This window comes from Triticum aestivum, chromosome 7A (genome assembly GCF_018294505.1).
Source record: "Triticum aestivum cultivar Chinese Spring chromosome 7A, IWGSC CS RefSeq v2.1, whole genome shotgun sequence".
Classification (NCBI taxonomy): Eukaryota; Viridiplantae; Streptophyta; class Magnoliopsida; order Poales; family Poaceae; genus Triticum; species Triticum aestivum.
The window spans coordinates 10,185,145-10,207,372 of record NC_057812.1 but is presented as its reverse complement, the minus strand read 5'-3'; the positions used below and the strand labels follow the sequence as shown (position 1 = coordinate 10,207,372).

The 22,228-nt window shown below is 43.4% G+C and overlaps 2 protein-coding genes across 3 annotated transcripts; both read left to right on the top strand.

Moving 5' to 3' along the window:
- Nucleotides 1–6,303: 6,303 nt before the first annotated feature.
- Nucleotides 6,304–12,078, top strand: LOC123150078 (protein FRA10AC1). 2 transcript variants are annotated; one of them, XM_044569870.1, is made up of 11 exons: nt 6,304–6,598; nt 7,054–7,121; nt 8,760–8,841; nt 8,934–9,017; nt 9,431–9,470; nt 9,956–10,001; nt 10,453–10,511; nt 10,632–10,699; nt 10,890–11,000; nt 11,076–11,140; nt 11,628–12,078. In XM_044569870.1, the coding sequence occupies exons 1-11, from the start codon at nt 6,543–6,545 to the stop codon at nt 11,705–11,707; spliced, it is 759 nt and encodes a 252-aa protein (XP_044425805.1). In that variant the 5' UTR covers nt 6,304–6,542; the 3' UTR covers nt 11,708–12,078. The 2 variants fall into 2 exon arrangements, with proteins under 2 accessions (XP_044425805.1, XP_044425806.1); XM_044569871.1 differs by having other exon boundaries at nt 6,322–6,598; nt 7,007–7,121.
- Nucleotides 12,079–17,359: 5,281 nt separating this feature from the next.
- On the top strand, nt 17,360–18,525 carry LOC123154260 (probable L-type lectin-domain containing receptor kinase S.5). The gene has a single exon (XM_044573032.1). It carries the CDS (start codon nt 17,440–17,442, stop codon nt 18,247–18,249), a length of 810 nt encoding a protein of 269 aa, XP_044428967.1. The 5' UTR covers nt 17,360–17,439; the 3' UTR covers nt 18,250–18,525.
- The last annotated feature ends 3,703 nt before the right edge of the window (nt 18,526–22,228 follow it).

The window sequence follows — 22,228 nt, the reverse complement described above, 5'->3', positions numbered from 1 at the left end:
ATTTCACCCACATAGCATGTGCATGTACAAAACGGACAATGGTAGCATGTTCGTGTGTTACAAAGTTGGCATGGTATCATCATAATAGTTGCGGGAGAAAGTCTTCACTTTTTCTTCGCTTGTGTCATTTGCTTATTGCGCCGTAACCATGGATAATATTCATTATTTATCAGGATGCTTGGGTCAGCCTTGACATTGAAGGGAGGAATTTCATGAAACTTTTCATAATCTTCAGACATGTCTGTCTTGCCGTCCACTCCCAGGATGTCCCTTTTTCCTGAAAGAACTATGTGGCACTTTGGCTCATCGTATGATGTATTCGCTTCCTTATATTTTCTTTTTATCGGTTTGGTAGACATGTCCTTCACATAGATAACCTGTGCCACATCATTGGCTAGGACGAACGGTTCGTCAGTGTACCCAAGATTTTTCAGATCCACTGTTGTCATTCCGTACTGTGGGTCTACCTGTACCCCGCCGCCTAACAGATTGACCCATTTGCACTTAAACAAAGGGACCTTAAAATCAGGTCCGTAGTCAAGTTCCCGTATGTCCACTATGTAACCATAATATGTATCCTTTCCGCTCTCGGTTGCTGCATCAAAGCGGACACCGCTGTTTTGGTTGGTGCTCTTTTGATCTTGGGCGATCGTGTAAAATGTATTCCCATTTATCTCGTATCCTTTGTAAGTCAATACAGTCAAAGATGGTCCCCTGGACAACAAGTACAACTCATCACAAACAGTGTTGTCACCTCTGAGACGTGTTTCCAACCAACTGCTGAAAGTCCTGATGTGTTCACATGTAATCCAGTCGTCGCACTGCTCCGGGTGTTTGGAGCGCAGACTGTTCTTGTGTTCATCGACATACGGGGTCACCAAGGTAGAGTTCTGTAGAACTGTGTAGTGTGCTTGAGACCAAGAATATCCGTCCCTGCATATTATTGAGTCTCTTCCAAGAGTGCCTTTTCCAGTCAGTCTCCCCTCATACCGCGATTTAGGGAGACCTATCTTGTTAAGGCCAGGAATGAAGTCAACACAAAACCCGATAACATCCTCTGTTTGATGGCCCATGGAGATGCTTCCTTCTGGCCTAGCGCGGTTACGGACATATTTCTTTAGGACTCCCATGAACCTCTCAAAGGGGAACATATTGTGTAGAAATACGGGCCCCAGGATGACAATCTCGTCGACTAGATGAACTAGGACGTGCGTCATGATATTGAAGAAGGATGGTGGGAACACCAGCTCGAAACTGACAAGACATTGCGCCACATCACTCCTTAGCCTTGGTACGATTTCTGGATCGATCACCTTCTGAGAGATTGCATTGAGGAATGCACATAGCTTCACAATGGCTAATCGGACGTTTTCCGATAGAAGCCCCCTCAATGCAACCGGAAGCAGTTGCGTCATAATCACGTGGCAGTCATGAGACTTTAGGTTCTGAAACTTTTTCTCTGGCATATTTATTATTCCCTTTATATTCGACGAGAAGCCAGTCGTGACCTTCATACTGAGCAGGCATTCAAAGAAGATTTCTTTCTCTTCTTTCGTAAGAGCGTAGCTGGCAGGACCTTTATACTGCTTCGGAGGCATGCCGTCTTTTTCGTGCAAACGTTGCAGGTCCTCCCGTGCCTCAGGTGTATCTTTTGTCTTCCCATACACGCCCAAGAAGCCTAGCAGGTTCACGCAAAGGTTCTTCGTCACGTGCATCACGTCGATTGAGGAGCGGACCTCTAGGTCTTTCCAGTAGGGTAGGTCCCAAAATATAGATTTCTTCTTCCACATGGGTGCGTGTCCCTCAGCGTCATTCGGAACAGCTAGTCCACCGGGACCCTTTCCAAAGATTACGTAGTGTAAATCATTGACCATAGCAAGCACGTGATCACCGGTGCGCATGGCGGGCTTCTTCCGGTGATCTGCCTCGCCTTTGAAATGCTTGCCTTTCTTTCGACATTGATGGTTGGTCGGAAGAAATCGACGATGGCCCAGGTACACATTCTTCCTGCATTTGTCCAGGTATATACTTTCAGTGTCATCTAAACAGTGCGTGCATGCGTGGTATCCTTTGTTTGTCTGTCCTGAAAGGTTACTGAGAGCGGGCCAATCGTTGATGGTCACGAACAGCAACGCCTTAAGGTTAAATTCCTCCTGTCTGTGCTCATCCCACGTACGTACACCGTTTCCATTCCAAAGCTGTAAAAGTTCTTCAACTAATGGCCTTAGGTACACATCAATGTCGTTGCCGGGTTGCTTAGGGCCTTGGATGAGAACTGGCATCATAATGAACTTCCGCTTCATGCACATCCAAGGAGGAAGGTTATACATACATAGAGTCACGGGCCAGGTGCTGTGATTGCTGCTCTGCTCCCCGAAAGGATTAATGCCATCCGCGCTTAAAGCAAACCATACATTCCTTGGGTCCTTTGCAAACTCATCCCAGTACTTTCTCTCGATTTTTCTCCACTGCGACCCGTCAGCGGGTGCTCTCAACTTCCCATCTTTCTTTCGGTTCTCACTGTGCCATCGCATCAACTTGGCATGCTCTTCGTTTTTGAACAGACGTTTCAACCGTGGTATTATAGGAGCATACCACATCACCTTCGCAGGAACCCTCTTCCTGGGGGGCTCGCCGTCAACATCACCAGGGTCATCTCGTCTGATCTTATACCGCAATGCACCGCATACCGGGCATGCGTTCAGATCCTTGTATGCACCGCGGTAGAGGATGCAGTCATTAGGGCATGCATGTATCTTCTCCACCTCCAATCCTAGAGGGCATACGACCTTCTTTGCTGCGTATGTACTGTCGGGCAATTCGTTATCCTTTGGAAGCTTCTTCTTCAATATTTTCAGTAGCTTCTCAAATCCTTTGTCAGCCACAGCATTCTCTGCCTTCCACTGCAGCAATTCCAGTACGGTACCGAGCTTTGTGTTGCCATCTTCGCAATTGGGGTATAACCCTTTTTTGTGATCCTCTAACATGCGATCGAACTTCAGCTTCTCCTTTTGACTAATGCATTGCGTCCTTGCATCGACAATGACCCGGCGGAGATCATCATCATCGGGCACATCGTCTGGTTCCTCTTGATCTTCAGCAGCTTCACCCGTTGCAGCATCATTGGGCACATCGTCTGGTTCCTCTTGATCTTCACCAGCTCCCCCCGTTGCAGCATCACCGTATTCAGGGGGCACATAGTTGTCATCGTACTCTTCTTCTTCGCCGTCTTCCATCATAACCCCTATTTCTCCGTGCCTCGTCCAAACATTATAGTGTGGCATGAAACCCTTGTAAAGCAGGTGGGAGTGAAGGATTTTCCGGTTAGAGTAAGACCTCGTATTCCCACATTCAGTGCATGGACAACACATAAAACCATTCTGCTTGTTTGCCTCAGCCGCATCGAGAAACTCATGCACGCCCTTAATGTACTCGCGGGTGTGTCTGTCACCGTACATCCATTGCCGGTTCATCTGCGTGCATTATATATAATTAAGTGTCCAAATTAATAGAAGTTCATCATCACATTAAAACCAAAGTGCATACATAGTTCTCATCTAACAACATATAGCTCTCCAGAGCATCTAATTAATTAAACCATACATTGAAACTATGTAAAACATTTCAATGCGAAAACAAATGCGATCATAATCGCAACCAAGGTAACAATTGATCCAACGGCATAATGATACCAAGCCTCGGTATGAATGGCATATTTTCTAATCTTTCTAATCTTCAAGCGCATTGCATCCATCTTGATCTTGTGATCATCGACGACATCCGCAACATGCAACTCCAATATCATCTTCTCCTCCTCAATTTTTTTATTTTTTCCTTCAACAAATTGTTTTCTTCTTCAACTAAATTTAACCTCTCGACAATAGGGTCGGTTGGCATTTCCGATTCACATACATCCTAGATAAATAAAATCTATGTCACGTTGGTCGGCATAATTTTCATAAACAATAAATGAACCAATAGTTATAAAGATAATATACATACCACATCCGAATCATAGACAGGACGAGGGCCGACGGGGGCGGATACCAAAACCATCGCACTATATAAGATGCAATAATAAATGTAAGAAAATGATACAAGTATCTATCTAAACATACAAGTAAGAATATTTTTCCTTTCAGAAAGAAGATAAGAACAAGAGGCTCACCACGGTGGTGTCGGTGATGAGATCGGCGCGGGTGATCGACGGCGGTGAAGACGGGGACGGGGCGTGACGGACCGCTAAATCTAGACAAATCTCGAGGAAAATGGAGCTTGGAGGTCGAGCTTCGAGAGGAGAAAGCTTAAGTAGTGTGGCTCGGGCATTCCATCGAACACCTCATGTGCATAGGAGGTGAGCTAGAGCACCACAAAGCCCTCTCCCCCCCGGCCAGAAAAACAGAGCACTGTGCTCTGCTCTTGCGCGAGGGGGTATATATAGGCACCTCATTGGTCCCGGTTGGTGGCATGAACCGGGACTAAAGGGGAGCCTTTGGTCCCGGTTCAAGCCACCAACCGGGACCAATGGTGGTGGGCCAGGAGCGAGGCCCATTGGTCCCGGTTCATCCCACCAACCGGGACCAAAAGGTCCAGACGAACCGGGACCAATGGCCCACGTGGCCCGGCCGGCCCCCTGGGCTCACGAACCGGGATCAATGCCCACATTGGTCCCGGTTCTAGATTGAACCGGGACTAATGGGCTGACTCGGCCTGGACCAAAGCCCTGTTTTCTACTAGTGGTAGTTGTGGCCGTTAATGTCAACATTGACCGGCGGACTGTTGCCTTTGGCAAGTCTTGCAAACACCGGCGAGCGTTGAAGCACGTTGATATTATTGTGCGATCCGGCCATGCCAAAGAAAGAGTGCCAGATCAAGAGATCTTGTGAGGCCACTGCCTCAAGTATGACAGTGCAAGCCCTGACATGCCCCTTATACTGCCCTTGTCAAGCAGAAGGGCAGTTCTTCCACTCCCAGTGCATGCACTCTATGTTGCCAAGCATCCCTGGAAAGCCCATGCTGGCATTCATGGCGCACAAGTGGGTTGTATCTTCAACAGTCGGCTCTCTCAAGTACTCAGGGCCAAACACAACAATCACAACCTTACAGAACCTGTATATGGACTCTAGGCACGTAGACTCACTTATACAGACGTACTCATCAATGAGATCACCGGGCACTCCGTATGCAAGCATTCGAATAGCCGCAGTGCATTTTCTGATAAGATGAGAAGCCAATCTTTACAAGGGCATCCTCTTTGCACTCGAAAAACTCATCGTATCTGACCACCCCTTTCTATTACGGTTGAAAACATGCCTAGCCATACGAAAACGCCGCCGAAATTTTTGATGTTTGAACAACGGGTTGGATGAGTCAAAGTAGTCCTTCCAAAGAAGGAAATGACCGCTCTCTCGGTTGCGATTCAACGCCGGAGTGTGCCCCGGGATCGAGCCCCAGAACAACGTCCGCTGCTTATTAAGGTGGTCATGGACCAACACAGCAGCCACCATCTCCTCATCATCAGATGAATAATCGTCGGAGTCACATAGAAAATTGTGAAAAAAGAACTCGTCGATGGAGTCCATTTGTACCTTGAGGCAAACTGTTGAAGAGTTTGCGGGCTGGCGAAGAAGCTGGCTGGCGAAGAGCTGCGCGCCTCCCCTTGACCAGGTGGTTGCCCTGGCGACGTCACGCGAGCGCGGCGGCGACGGAAGAAGGACCTAGCCAGGGGCGGCTTCGTGCTTCCGGCGACGTCAGAGTGGGGGCGGGGGTGGAAAGCTGTGGTGGCCCGGCGGCGTGGTGGTGCTGGCGGCAACATGGGAGGTGGCGGTGTAGGGGGGGAGGGTGTGGAGGCATGAACTGATGGCAGAGACATCGAAACTGGGCAGCGATGGCGACAAGGCAGGGTGGGCGAGGGCTTCCTGTCGACAGGGGTGGAAGAGGATGGCCAATGTGCCACCGACTAACAGGCCACGGGAAGGAGTAGGCGCGCGTCGCGCGCGTTCGCTTCGTTTACACGCCGACGCAAATCAGACCCAAAATTGGGCCGAAAATGAATCGACGGGCGAACGAAAAGCGGACACGCGCTCATTTGAGTTGATGCTTGAGCCGATTTTTTTATCCGCGGTGACCTAAACAGACACGGGCCAATGAAATGAGTCGGCGCGTTGGAGTGGCTGTTAGGAAATTCCCAACTCATCATCCGAAATTCCGAATCATCATCATGGTTCAACCCCGTGAGTTGGGCTGGCCCTTTGTATTTCTTTTTGAGGGGTAGCTGGCCCTTTGTGCTCCGCTGCTAAAAAGCCCGGCCCGTGAGATGGGCTCTACCAGACATCGTGGTTCCCTTCGGCCACCTCAAGGCTCCAGCCACCAGCCGCCCGGCCCTACTCGGACGCCGCCGCCGCCGCCGGCGCACCAGGCGCTCGCTTACCATCCTCCCCCAAACCCCGGCGCGGCATCCTGTGGGTAGGCTGGTGCTCGTGCGCCGGCAGCGGCTGCTGAGGGGCTCAGACGAGGCGAGGCGGAGCGGGCGAGAGAGCGCGATGGCATCGCTGGGGCGGCTCAAGTCCGCCATCTTCGACAGGGAGGAGAGGAGGATGTAAGGATCTCGTCGCCTCCCTCTCTTTACCTTCTTCGATTTAGTACTCGTCGATTTAATCTGATTTCTTTCTGCTCGAATCGGCTATAAAAAACCTAGCTTTTTTTTTTATTCTAAATAAATTCCGTGTTGTCAAGACTGTTAACGAGAAATGCTCACATGGTTAAGTACTTTTAATTCTCGAGGATTCAATCCTCACATGGTTTACTACTTTTAATTCTCGAGGATACACAAACTAATCTCCCTGCACAAGTAATGCTGTGTTTTACAATCTTCTGCACGGTTTACTACTCTTTTTTTTTATCTCGGTGATATGCAAAGTAATCGTGTCCGCGAACTGTAATTTACTTCTTGGCCCATAATTGCCCTGTACAAGTTAGATTAGCCTGGTGTGCTTGTGGTTCATAGGCTGAATTGTTGCTTCACGACTCTGGATGTGGGATTCATGGATGCAGGCAGTACCAGTCGCACATCCGGGGGCTCAACGCGTACGATCGCCACAAGAAGTTCATGAAGGATTATGGTATGATCTGCTGCTGCTGCTGTTGTTTCCTGCAAAAGCATGCTCTTATTATCTTTGCCCCAATTTTTTCTGATTGACTCTGGATTTGTGTTGGTTATGGTTGATGAAAATGGGTTTTTGAATAAAATAGCATGGCAACGAGATCACGAGTTAGGTAAACCAAATTATACTTGGTGGTGGGGGTTCAAAGAACAGGCAAAATTTGTAACTTGCAAGTCCACTAAAAACTTGCATTTCCGATGTAACTACGCATACAAAATTGACCCTGCAAACTTCTTGTCCTTGTGTTATTACTAAAATTAGCTCAAGTGCTGACCTCTGTATGGAATTAAGCATCCAACACACCACGACTACTATATATGCTTCTGGCTTTGTAATTGATCACAACCATTCATTGTGCTGGTGAGCCTGCTTTAGAGTTAGCTTTAAGTCTAATGTATTTGTACCTTGTCTCAATGGTGAAAAGGAAACTGGGGCAGTGGCATATAATGAGTCATTTATTTGCTTTGTCTTGGTTTCCAAAAGGAAGTGAATGTTGAACAGTCCCCTCTACTTAAGAAATAATTGGGGGCTACCTTCATCCATACATGGATTTTGTATTTCTATGTGTAACTTGTCACCTAGCTTAATACAGACAACATTCTAATATGGATTTTTAATATGGGATTTATATTTTTTGCCCAATGTCAACCCATAGACAGGTCACATAACAATTCCCCCTTTTTGCTGATTGATTCTGGAATTGTGTTGGTTAAGGCATTTATTTGTGGTTGAGCAAAATGGTTTGGGAATAAAATGGCATGGTAATGAATCATGAGTTAGGCAAGCTAAATTCTAATTGGTAGCACTAATAGTGTTAAAAAACAGGGGACACGTGTAAGTTGTAACTTTCAAGTATGCAAAAAACAGTTGCAGTTCTGCTGTAACTTCACATACAAACACAGCCATCGATTATCCAAAATTGATCCCGCAGCCTTCTCGTGCTCCTGTTATTGCTAGTTATCTAAAATGCTGAATTCTGTGTGGAATTGAGCAACCATCACACTATAATCTGTTGATTACAATCATTCAGTGTGCTTGTGAGCTTGCTTTAGTAGTACCTTAAACTGTGATATATTGTTACCTTGTCCCGATGATTGAGTTGCCCTCATAGTGAAATGGAAACTGGGGCAATGGCATATAATGAGCTATTTATTTGCTCAGCCTTGGTTTCCCAAAGAAACTGAATGATGAACAGTCCCCTCTACTTAAGGAACAATTGGGGGCTACCGTCATCCATACATGGGTTGTGTATTTCTACTATAACTTGTTACCTAGCTTAATATAGATGAACATTCTAATATGCATTTTTAACATAGGATTATGTCCTGGTCTCCAATATATTGATAACCAGTCCTGTGCAATGGTGCATTTTTTTTTTGCCAAATGTCAGCACATAGATAGATCAACGCTTCATTGCCGAACTTTTTTTTAATGCATCCCAATCTCACAAATAGTGGAATGAAAGAATAGACCCCTTCGTTGTAGAAAGAATTGGAGATCAGACACTCAACATTACAGTTCTTTTAACCTTAGCGTACATGATATCCATCATTCATTTTCTGTGTGCCACTGATATATGTCTTTACCTTTCAACAGTTCAGTTTTATGGCCATGAGAAAAATGTGGATAACAGTCTGCCCATCAAAACTGATAAGGATACATTGAGAGAAGGATACAGGTCTGAACCACATCCTATTAACATATGCCTGTGGTTTTAGGAAACTCATAATTTCATAAATGCCTCACTTTTCTTCTTCTATCATTTGAAAGGTTCATTCTTTCCGAGGAAGATGACATGGATTCAACTTGGGAGAAGAGGCTGGTCAAACGTTACTATGACAAGCTTTTTAAAGAGTATCCATTTTTAGTATATTTTATATTGCATTGTTCTTTCTATGAGGACATGTCAGTACATGGCATATTTTTCAGATATTTTTGTGAAATAACAAGTTCATGTATGCTGATGCTAATGTCATTACATATAGTTATTTAATAGTTTGGTAATGTAAATAGGCATAAGGCATGTGAATGTACCTTAAACCTGTAAAGGGCATATATCTCTTGCTGTCCTCTGTATTGGTATGCTCTTCTGCATGAAGACTTAAGTGCTTCATGGTTTCACCTCAGTGCCTCATGAACTTGTGCTTTCTGTCAACCAGTATTGATCATTGCTTGTATAAATGGGAGCTGTATTTGATGTGTGTGCCGTTCTTTGTAACTTTGTAAGACTTAATTATAGTGTGCTTATGGTCCTTAACTTGAGGCAGGTATTGCATTGCTGACATGACCCAGTATAAAAAAGGCAAGGTATGGTGCTTTAACCCTATGTCAATGAATAATGTTTCTTGATGTAAACATGTAGTTTCTTCTTTAGTCTTGAATCATATACAAAAGGAAGAATGCATGACATGACTTTTGGAGAGACATCTAAAGGCAACAATAGTGTCCTTCCAATTGTGACTCTTGTGACCTTGATGAATTCATATTTCATAAAATTAATGCACAGGCAGGAATAACTAGAAATTGTTCTTTTGGTTGTGGATTTATATCAATGTGCATATTGCAAGAACCATGTTTGCCAACCTGCCCATTTTTCATATTATGTTCTGGCAGGCACACACAAACACTGATTATCCTTGTAACGCAGAAGTGAACAACTATTAACGATATGGCAGTCGTGCATTTTCAGTGGCAGGATGATGAATGGATGCCCAACCAGTTTTTTTCCCCTTCTAAAATCATCTGTAGTTTTGGATATGAATCCCATCTTACAATGGTATATTCTCCTGCAGATTGGATTGAGATGGAGAACAGAAAAAGAAGTGATATCTGGCAAAGGTATTCTTAAGCAATCCCATCTATTAATTTCCATCTAAAATAATTTCTCTGAAAAGTATGACTGAACTTAAATTGTATGAGTATTCTGTTGCTAGTAACAGACCATTCAAACGGAAGTCTAGAACTTAAAAGGGTATTTAAAGAAATTGTAATTAAAGGTTACTGAGCTTAAAGCTTTATTTCTTTACACTATTAGGCATACTTTTCTTTTATTTAGCTCCATGTCAGAGAGCAGTTGGGGTGCTTGCGCCAAATTACCACCAAACTCAAAAACAAATCATAACTGAATCTCTAGATTTTGGAAGCCATCATTGTAGTTTTCTTTTCTAATTCTACTAAGGTGTTAGACAATACAGAGTTTTTTTTCTTCTGAAAATTGTCTGTTTGCTCAAACAGTTGTTCAGAATCAATACAAAATCTTTAGCAATGGTCCGAATATGCTCTTTTGCAGGGCAATTTATCTGTGGCAATAGGCATTGTGATGAAAAACATGGGCTAGGTAGTTATGAGGTATGTTCTTGACTAAAGTCCTATTGCTCATGCTAAAATGTGTAAAACACAGAACACATTTTATAAAGAACTGTTTCAGCTGTATTTGTAGCACTTACATTTTTCTCTTATCATTTTCAGGTGAATTTTTCTTATGTTGAAGCAGGGGAGCAGAAACAAGCACTAGTGAAGCTGGTAGCTTGCAAGGGGTTAGTGAATCCACTGTTCCATAATAGGATTTGTTTGAAGCAGATTTGGCACTGCTCTTTCTTACCATGATAGTTATATTTCTTTAACTTTTCCTTGGACCACTTTTTCTTGCTTCGTCTTTTGTGCTTTCATTTTGTTCAAGCAAGTGCCCAATTGATTATTTAGCCTGATTGTAGTACATTATGAAAGATGTGCAGAAAAGCTTGCTTATAAGAGGCTGAAGGAGAAAGAGAAAGAGAAGCAGGAAGATCCCTACGGTGAAAAGGAAATTGAGTTGAAAGACAGGGACAAGAGAAAGAGGTATCTTAAGTTCTTGTTCTTGTCCAACCCCATTATTTTGTTGCACTACATTCTTTGACTCTGTTCAAACTGCAGAGAACATGAAGAAAGTGATGATACCTCTGAGGATGAGGCCAAGAAAGATAGAAGAAAGAAAAAAGGTACAGCTGATTGGATACACCTTTTATATTGGTCATGTACTTTGTTGGGTTGGGGGGTAGGGGTCTAATGCTTAGTTAATGGCTTGCTTGGCTACTGCACTCCTAAGGCGGCCGAATCTCAAACAGGGTTTTTATAACATCCCCGTGGCCTATTGGCACCATCCTTTTTCCTGAAATCCGAACAGCACTTTTCAAGATATTTGGCACCTAAATGTTCAGTTAGCATGGGCCCAGGTCACGGCTGATCTCGGGCCTTGTAAATAAGGCCTATTTGGAACACAGATCTTGTGTTTATTCATGTACGCAAATGTCATGGCTCTGCGCTCAGTAGAACATATGCCTGCATTGGGCTGACCAGAACCTGCAACAGCCTTGGGCTTTGTCGATTATTCTGTGCTCATGCATGCATCTTGTGTTTGTTTATTGGGGATTTAGGGATGCCATAGATTCCAGTGGCATGAAACTTACTCTTGCAAAGATGCTGCAGATCGGAAGGGAGCTTCTTCAAGGAGTTCAGGAAACAATGATGAAGGTTTCGAAGAGTTCCTCGAAGGCATGTTCCCATGATCTGGTTATCTTTGTGGCTACAAAAAGTTGTTCCATGCTCTTTCAGGGTAAAAACAGGCACGGATCTTGTAACAATGCCATTATTAGTGGAGTAGCAAATCGTTGCAAATCCGACCCTTGATGTGCTTTGACTACAAGTCAATGTAGGTGCGCTATCTGTAATTATGTGTGCCCGTGTTGTTTGATTTTCACATGGCTTTTGTGGCTGTGGCTGTGAGAGATGCCCGTTACTCTGTTAGTCAAAGAAAAGATGAATGTAACTACTCGTGGGTCTACGTCTACTTTAGTGTTACACTGAAGGAGTGAAGGACAATTTCAGCAACATTGACTTGTGTATCTATGTCAGTGTTCTGGCTGGAGAGGTTGGGTGATGAACTTGTGTATCTATGTCAGCTAGCCTGCCTAATTTCAACCCAAAAAACAGTAGTTGATATTACATTTGCATTATACCTCGACAGTTGAAAATAAGTAAATTGCTTGTCAGTCTAATTGTGACAAGGACATATATATCCACGTACAAAGTCATGATGCATGTAGAGTAATCCACCATGCACACACGGCCCGGCCGCTGGAACTTGAGAGCTTGTCGTACGTGCTTAATTAGGCAAATAATTTTTCAAGCATCAGCCAACACGCACGAATGTTTTTGCATTGTCAGCAAGGGGTTGGTGTGTGCGTTGATGCGATTATGTCCTAGGGTGTCGTCTTTGGTTGCTTGGGCAGTAGGGTTGTCAGCTTCCTTGGGAAACTCGACCACGGGATCGGTGTGTGTGTGCGTGTGTTGGTGTGGAGTAGCGGCTCAGTGACATATGGTAGGGGTGTCACCTGTGGCTGCTTGGACGACAAAGTCGTTGGCTCGCTTGGGGTGGCCTCAGGGTTGGCGTCTTTTGGTCGATTTTTCTTATAAAGTGGTCAATTCACTGTCATGCATAAATGTATCTAAACCGTGTATTATTTCTGTATAAATTAATAAAGACAATGTATACATTAATAAAGACAACTGTATGGCAGGTCTGGCTTTTGATCCGGCAGTCTCATCCCATTTCCACGTTTTTTGTTTTGAGAAGACCTCTGTGGAAACGTACAAGACAGGAGTGAACATCTACTCGTCGCAAACAGGAGCCTGGAGTCGCAGAGATGGTGGGATTGCCGAGAAAGTGGTGCTGTTCTTCTATAGCAAGGGTGTCTTTCTCAACGGTATGATGTACGTGATTGGCAACCCGAACGGCATCAGCAACGAGTATGCACTCCTGGGGATGGACATGGAGGGCAAAGTGCGGAAGACTATCCCTATGCCATACGGTCGAAGATTTGGTGCGATTGGATCGTCGCAGGGGTGCTTACTCTATGGTGTAGCTTCCGTCGATGATAACAATAAAACACTAGATTCTGAGACAGAACTCTGGTGCCTCAAGGATTGTGACAGTGAAGAATTCGTTCTGAAGCACACTGCCAGCATCGATGAGCTTATCAGCATGACTGGGGAGAAGTACAGGGTGGCTGGGATTCATCCAGATTGCGACACCATTTACCTGGTTTCACGTGGAGGTGATACCATGGTACCGTATGATATGCAACATCAGAAAGTTGGCTGTATCCTTAATCTCGAGAAGAATACACAACGATTTCTACCTTATGTTCCTCTGTTCTCGGAGTCATTAGCAGATGGAGATGGGCAGTAGTTTTTTACCTTCAAACCACCCTTGTGCAAGAATTGGCTATTTTGTCGGCTGAAGTACTTGTTTGTGTACCTCTGAATCTGCCGGTATCATGCCGCTGAATTTTGCTGGTGCTCACACTCCTGCTTGGTTGATTTCCAGTTCAGAGCAATTGTTACCCTTTTTCTTGTTTACCTAGCACTGGTCGTTCTGGACATGTATTATTTCGGTGTGGCTAAATTATACTGTAATCGGTCATCCTTTCCATAACAGTCAGTTATTATGATTATCCTAAATCCTAGTGCAGATTGTGAACCTATTAGTGTACTCAAATGTTCAGACCGTTTACTGGTGTGATGTTTAGTTGAACTTATTCATTCAGTACTTTGGTAAAACACTGCCTTTTAGGAAGTATTTTTTTTTTTTGCATATTTTCTGTAGCTAGTAAATTCAATATAGCTTTGGATCTGTTATTCACAGAGAAATTGCATCAATGTCGATTAAGTAAATTTGGAGTATGTACTCTTGTACAAATAGCAGCGTGCATGTGAATGACCAGAGTTTTTACTGACAATGATAACAACAATTTTATAGAGATGCAGCTTCATGGGCACACACAATATTTTTCTGTCAACACAACTGAATGAACCCAGCAAAAAAGGCCTCTTGCTGTGGTTGATTCATGTCCGCTGTGTTCATTTTTTTGGCCGAGTTGCTACCCTGTTTGAGTCGGCTCAACCGGCGTTGTTTCTGTATGTGTTTGTGATGTGATGATACCTGATTTTTGAATTGTTATTTTTGAGACTATGGAATGGGAATAGACAATATGAACTGAAAACAGTCGAGATGAGTTACTCAACCATACCATTTCGTTCCAGGAAAAGCTCCAGAACTGATAGTTTTATATCCATAAAGAACTGAACATTTGTTTGTCAGTGTGAAAATTTGCCACAGTGAGCAGAGGGTTGATTCCCAGCTAGTATCATACCTAATCTTGGTCTAGAGGTTTTGCCTTTTTCCTGCATGTATATTTTTTTTCTAGTTTCTTGGATCCATAGTGGGCTTCTTTATTTCTCCTTTTCCAAATAGCGTCGATGGACTAACTAACCAAGACTACAAGCATTATTACCTGACTGTGAGAGCTTGCACGCAGGCAGCATTCAGGAGCCCTCCAGACAAGACCTTTCCTACGTGAAATGACAGCAAGGATTCAACAACGGTAATAACTACAGCTCTGCCTCATTATGAAATTAATGTCCTTCTATTGATTTATATCCTGGTTTTGATGTACAATTTGGTGAAGATAGATGGGGATATAAAGGAAGGAGGGTAGGTGAGATGTAGAACAGAGCCATTCTTCAGTTACAGATGTCATGTTACAACAGATGAATTATCCACAAGAGAGTGTGTAGAACACAAAGTAGATCTCAGTAAAGCCCTTTAGAATTACAAGGAGGGGGCAAAAGGATGGTAATATTTTGACAATAACAAAAGCAAAAAGGAAATGAGTAGAGCAGAATCTACTTTCTTGATTTACCCCGCATATTTGAAAAGTTCATCCCTCTCTTTGTACTTTGCTCTGATCTCTCGACCACGGCTGGGTTCAGTTCAAACATGGGCTAAAGTAAGAAATAAATAGATGTGGTGAGAAAGAACATTCCATTTTCCCATTCAACTTGGGCGACTGGCAAAACAGATGAACAAGGCAAACATGCCCAGTGCTACACACCATAGTTGTCTGATTGGGGTAGCATGCAGGTGAACAAGTCAAATACACCACTTATTAACATTGACATAGATAACCCGAGTGTTGTGGACATCATGAGTTTTGTTGAAAGTTGCTCGGTGAACATGCGATTTCCTGAAACTGCATTGTTAACCCAGTTGAATGGGATGGGGTTTTCAAATTCTGAAAATTTGCTTGACGATCTGTGTTGAATCCCGGCAGTTTGTAACAAGTGACCAACATCTGCAACAATCACTCATGATGAGCCGGCCATTCATTTGTCAGTCTGAACATTTGCCATAGTAAGGAGGGGATTGAATCCCAGACGGACATTGCTCATCATGCATAATCTTGGTCTAATATACATGGGAACACTGCTCATCATCTGGTCGCAGGTAGCAACAAGGCATGCAAGCAGACGGGCACTTCTTTTCAGGTGCCTGTGAACAACAAGGCATGCAAGCAGACGGACACTTCTTTAGGAAATATTATGGCAGAAGAAAATCTTTTGTTCCCTGATTTTTTTTTGAGTCAGCAGCAGACTTTCAGATATTTTGGCATGGTTGGCTTCAAGAGATGCCTTCAGAAGAAAGAAATTTTTTTATTCTTTTTGCGCAAATTGGCACATATATTTGGTGCGGGAACACAGGCAGCATGTAAATGGTGCTGCGGTGCAAGTTCATGTTAGAGTTGCCTTGGCTATCATCAACTTTACAAATTTATCATATAAATATTGGTAGACCATGTGAAAAACATATGATGGAATAAAGAGCAGTGCAGATAAGGCCTATTTGAGTCATATCCAAACCATGAACTTATCCCCTTAGAGATTGTTTAGAATACAACATCTCAAAGTGTAGGGAAATCATTTTTTTTTCAAGATCTCCACACCAGCATAAAAGGCAGAAACAAAGGCACTAAGTCCAAATCAAACGCGTGAATAAGATCATCAAGTTCAACGCTCCACAGTATTACATGTCAGTGGAAACTACTTAAGGGATGGCACCATCACTCACAAAAAAAAAAGAGGTATGGCACCATCAAGTTGTCACTGATCAATTTGTTCTACCTCTTAGCATTTTTGTATGTTACACTGTTTTACTCGTTCAACAGCCTCGTTATTTCTACTGTAATTGGATGAAAGTGAAACACTTTTGTATTACTGTGTCTCTGAACCTTAATTGTCATTTGTTGGAACAACGCAGTCCATGGCGAAGGCTGTCTCCTACGCACGGGAGGAGGTGGAGCTGGAGGGGTAGTAACAAATGACAGTAGGAGGATTTTCTTGATTTGCCCTGCATACTTGGTTCAGTTCAAAGTTCGCCTAAAAGCTAGAAATAATAGAAGCTGTGAACAAGAACATCTCATTTTTCCATTCACTTGGGTGACTGGAAAAACAGTTGAGGCGGACAGAGATACCCAGTGTTGTCCCAAGCAAGCAGGTGAATGAACCAGAGTTCGGAGAGACATCAAGTTCAACGTTCCACAGTATTACTCCTGCAAGCCAATGGAAACTACACTGTTTCCATCAAGTTGTCACCGATCAGTTTCTTCTACCTCTTAATGTTTTTGTATGTTACACTGTTTTACTTGTTCAACAGCCCCCTTATTTCTACTGTAAGCCCCTCTTTGAATTTGCCTCTAGAGTCTAGAAAGAAAATAAGAGATGATTGCGTAGTCAAACTTACTACTACGAACATTTTGTCGTTGCCGGCTGTATATGACGATTCCCACTGACTATGTCTCATCCAAGTATAACTTACAAATATATTAAGCGAGTCGAGTTACAATGCTTGTTTTCTTTGACTACATCATGTGTTACACTTGTAAATTGTAAGAGCTTTCAACTCTGGAGACAAGTTCTGCATTGACAAGGAATCCGATATAAAGAATTATTGAATGAAAGGGATTTCTACCTAAGTCCTTCATAACTGGCACTATCATGTTGTGACGGATAAGTTTTCTTCCACCTCTGAATGTTTTCTTATGTTAATGTCATTGTTCCGCTTGTTAAATAGACCTTGTTGATCCTCTCAGATGTCCCTCTTTTCATCCCTCTCTAGTAAAAAGAAAAGATGGGAGATCGCATAGTCAAACATATTGTTGGTGAGTAGCATCTGTCCTAACATTTTGCCGGCACCGCTTCTTATTCTAACAATGGGAAGTTTCTCTACAGCTGCACAAATATTTTCTCAGGCTTTATCCTGACGATCCCCATTGACTATGTCTCTTCCATGTACTTTGTCAACTCCTCCCCGCCTCCGTAATGAGAAGCAGCGAAGTATAAGGATCGTATAAATACTCCTCTTTCTTGAGAAAGTTGTAGGAAGCTATAGGAACCATTTAGCATGGCAATGCCCAATACCAATAGCATGTTGAGCTTTTCATGTATAGCTTATGCAGCTATTGTCGTCCTAGCCCTAGGCAGTAGAACCTGTAGTTGCTTGCAGTTTACTTATCCCAACTTCAACGCAATCAATATGGATGATTTCACCTTCAGCCCAGGCTCAACAATTGCAGATGGCGCCTTGCAGATCACCCCAAGTACCGGAAACATGCGCCACCGGTCGGGGAGAGTGGTTTATGCAAGGGAAACCCTCAAGCTGTGGAACAACAAGCGCATGGCGCCCACCTTGTTCAGGACAGATTTCCTGCTCAACATCCAACCCGGTCAGAATGGGGCTGGAGAAGGTATGGCATTTGTGCTCACAAACAATCCATCGTTGCCCAGCAACAGCAATGGCCAGTGGCTTGGCATATGCAATGACACGACAGACGGCACGAATACGGACCCAGTTGTAGCCGTCGAGTTTGACACGAGAAAGAGCTATGAGGATGACCTTGACGGCAACCATGTTGGCATCGACATCAACAACATCAAATCTATTCGACAGTACCCGCTTAGTAATGTTTCCATCATCCTCTCAAGTGGCTCTGATGTATGGGTCAGTATCAGGTACCACGGCACATCAAAATTGTTTCAAGTATTTCTAGTCCAACACAGCATCCGTGGGCGGTATGTCTACCAAGGAGATATCTACATTGATCTATCACAGCTTCTGCAGGACAAGATATATTTGGTATTTGCAGGTTCCACTGGCAACTTCACCCAACTGAACCAGATAAAGTCGTGGAACTTCACCATGATAAATGAATAAGTCTGCGTTTCTTTGGCCTTCAGGCGGCAATTAGCGGCAGATAGAGCTATCGGACGTCGGGTTGCTCTTCACGGGTGGGGCTCGACAACACAACAGCTTCTGCTCCATGACCTCTACTTCCCTCATGAGGAAAAGTGAGTATTGTGGAAAGTTGTAGTATTGTATTGAGAGTGTTGAGTGTTCACTATGGTGTGCTTGTGAAGTTGTACGTTACATTCTTGCTTGTTTTCTGGCCGAATAATTTTATACATGTATCAGTTCTTTTTAATCACTTAAACAGGACCTACCAAACCAATGCTCAGATGTTGTCTTATGATTTCTTAGCATGTCCCTTATTTTCTTTCCTTTTTAGCCCGCTATACATTTGTAATATACCAAAACAGACTCAGATAAAATGGAAGACATTCACCTAAAAAAAAGATAAAATGGAAGACATATTTTTATGAGATTGCTTGTTGATCTACATTAAGAAAGAGATCGCAATAGGATTCTAGACAGAAGCAACTATTGATAAATTCAATTGCGATGAAACATCGTGTGCGATTCAACTAAAAATTGTTAGTGATGACCATCATTCAATTTGTTGTGCTCGATGTTTGGCCCCCTTGCGTGTATTTTCTGGCTCCGACATTATTCTTGAAGAAATTTAGGGTTTCAAAAATAATAACTTGGTGATAGTTTGTAGCTTACCGACTTGTCCGAATCTATGTGGCTGTCATCGGAAATGGGTGAAGCTTCTGACGGCAGCTGAAGTCTGAAGCTTTTCAATACAGCCAACATCTTCAATTCTTATATATTTCGTACACCTTGTTCCACCAATGTTCTTAAACAAATAAAGGGTTCGAGAAATACCAGCTTGCTGCTAGTTTGTAACTTACTGACTTGTCCGAACCTATGGTCGCTGGAAATAGGTCAAGCTTCAGGACCAGAAGCTATTGACACCCAACCTGCTAGCCGCCGCAACACCACCACACCGTCTCGACACAATTTCACCTCCGCTTCACCCCTTTGGCCATGCCGACCAATCGCACCCACCTGGTGAAGTACCCGCACACCAGCTTCTTCCACCACACGCCGGTAGCGCGCCACCCAACATCTCCATTGGACTAATCCTGGTTCGAAGCCGTTTGAAGTATTCCGGGGACACAAATTTGAACTAGTAACTACCATCAAACGAGCTGTTTGGTATGCTAATGAGAAGCTCAGAGGATGATAAGCAAGGAATTTACCATGTCAGAATTCCTGCAGCTAGCATGCCAATTCGCACTCATACTGAAATTGAAAAGTGGTGTGTAGACTTGGCAATCTGAGCCAGCTGGTATGCTTGTAAGGGGGCGGTGGCCTCGCCAGATCTCCAGCTGTTAGAAATTCCAGTGCAAAGTTAGTAGCTTAACTAGCGATAAAGTTCACACGGAAAAATCTCTAAACCGCAGAGGACACGAACTGGTCGTTGCAACAGATGATGAAGACCTCCAGCAGCTTGCGAAGACTGGCGTGCTCCTGGAGAAGTTGAGCTGCGTCGTAGCAAGCTGAGGAGATTCCGAAGACGTGAACATTTCCTGGGAAATCTGCCGCCGACGTTGCAGGGTGCGGCCTGCGCATGCGACGGCGATGGTGGCTATTGCAACCGCGACCTCCTTACAAGTAGCGAGCGGGGACCAATGGGAGCCCCAGAGGTGGGAAGAAGGCGGCGGTCTCTCGGCTAGTTTTTATCGTTTCCTTTTTAGAATAGAGTTTGCTAGATTAAATAGGAGTTTTACTAAAGCACATATGATTAATGGTGTTTTGTTTATCACCGTTTGAAAGAAGCAAATCAAGTGGCACGTCATTTCGCAAAATATTCTTACGAGTCCCATGCTGAATTTGGTTGGTATGGGCGTCCACGAAATTTTTCTCTTATGTAATCCATGATGTATAAGTCCTAATAAAGCGTCACAGCACGGAATTTCAAAAAGTAAGAAAAAAAAGAGTCATCCTATTAGCGACCTTTTTGTAGGCCTGACCACAAACGCCACGCCTCCCTCCTCCCCGTGCATGATTTGGGCCGGCTCATGTGCCCTGTTTTTTCTTTCATTGTTTTTGTTCTTTGCTTCACACTATTCAGGATTGTTTAAAAAAAATCAAAAATCTTCAAAAATTTGAGAATGCTCTTGGAAAAGTTTCGTGCATTCAAACATATTTTTAATATTGAAGACAATTCTTTTATGAATAAAAGTTACCTAAGTCAAAACAATTTTTTTGCGCATTTTAAAAAATATCACGAATTCAATAAATGTTTATGAATTTCAGAAAATATTTGCAAATTTAGAAAAGTGTTCATGGATAAAAATATTTTATAAGTTTAAAAATGTTTATGAATTTGAAAAGAAGGTCCACAAATTTCAAAAATATTCGTGATTTTGAAATAATATGCTCATGAATTCAGAAAATGTTCCCCCACAAAAAAAAAGAATTCAGAAATTGTTAATGACTTTCAGAAACATTGTTCGTGAAGTTAAAAAAAGATTCATGGGTTAATAGTTTTTCACTAAAATCAAATAATGTTTGCAGGTGTTAAAAAGTCTTCATGAATATCAAAAGATTGTTCGAGAATTCAGAAAAAAAATGAATTTGAAAAATATTTCCAATTATAAAAAATTGTTTGTGATTTTCAAAAACATTTTTGCGAGTTTCAATTTTATCATGAATTTAAGAATTATTATCGAATTCAAAACATGTTCACAAGTTTAAAAAAATGTGTACGAATTTGGAAATTGCTCACGATTTTCAGAAAAGTACACGATTTAAAAAATATAGTGATTTGTACAAAAAGTTTGAATTAAATAAATATTTGTGAATGTGAAAAAAGAAAATAAAGGGAAATAGAAAATAAAAATCAGAAAAGAAGAGAAAAAAGAAAATGAAATGCAAAGGAAAAAGGAAAAGAAGAAAAAACAAAAGAAACATGAAAAACCGGTTCAGGGAAGGTACAAAACAGGTGTAGAAAAGCCTCTAGAGGAGGCTCGGATAAGGAGGGGAAGGCTTGAAGAAGGTGGTCAGTCGACCCAGTTGAGCCCAGGTTGGAGATGGCGGACAACGTTGTCGGCGGGTCGGCATCACCCTCACCTCTTGATGGAGGACGCGTGGGAGCACTTTCGCCTCTCAATGGTGGAAGAGCACCTCATGGGGGGAGGTGCAGTTCAAGGCAGAGCGCACGAACGTTGCCGCCCTCGTCGAGCTCTACGACGGCCCATCGCTCATTGCCGAAGTCCGCGCCATCCTGGAGTCCATCGAGGATGAGCAGGTGGTGTTGACGAACAGCTGCATGATCTTCATTCATGACCGAGAGCCGGAGGATACCTTTGTAGATGAGGACGACGAAATGCCTCATGCCGCGCCAATGACCACGAGGCCGGTGGTTCTGACGAAGGGGTGATCGCAATCCCCTCAAACTAGGAGTAGATAGATTAGTTTGTAGTATATATGTATTTTTATTTCCGGATGTAGTACTAGCTCGTTTTATCTAGGAATAAGTGAATCTATCATCTATGAATGAGTTGTAGTTGTAGCTCGGTTGCAATCCTATGTTGCATGCTTTTGCATAATAATTTTGAAGGTTAAGAATAGTGAGTCAGACCTCAGACGTATAGGGGGCAAGAGAAAAAAGCCCAACCGGACTGACACCTCCAACCGGACTGGGCTTCTTTTTCAGTCCGGTTGCTACGAGACTCCAATTGCTACCTCTGGAGAAGAAAAGCTTGAGCCTCCACATTCTTCCTCCTATCTGTGTCGCTCCGAGAAGCTCGTCGCCGTCGGCTGCATCCCCGCCGCCCTAAACCAAACCAAGCTACTACCTTTCCCGACTCACCACGGCATGGGCGAGGTCACCACCACCGGCTACTACCTGATTTTCCTCGGCCTGATCCGTGATTCCCTCTCTCCATCTGCATATCTGACCCCTGCATAGGCCCTTGTGCTTCCGCTCCAATCCATGGAGGAG

What these genes read in the sequence shown, in the direction of transcription:
- LOC123150078 (XM_044569870.1), top strand. Translation starts at nt 6,543, where the DNA reads ATGGCATCGCTGGGGCGGCTCAAGTCCGCCATCTTCGACAGGGAGGAG. An exon ending in GACAGGGAGGAGAGGAGGAT is followed by an intron (nt 6,599 to 7,053) that starts GTAAGGATCTCG and finishes TCATGGATGCAG; the next exon opens with GCAGTACCAGTCGCACATCC. An exon ending in GACAGGGACAAGAGAAAGAG is followed by an intron (nt 11,001 to 11,075) that starts GTATCTTAAGTT and finishes TTCAAACTGCAG; the next exon opens with AGAACATGAAGAAAGTGATG.
- LOC123154260 (XM_044573032.1), top strand. Translation starts at nt 17,440, where the DNA reads ATGGCAATGCCCAATACCAATAGCATGTTGAGCTTTTCATGTATAGCT.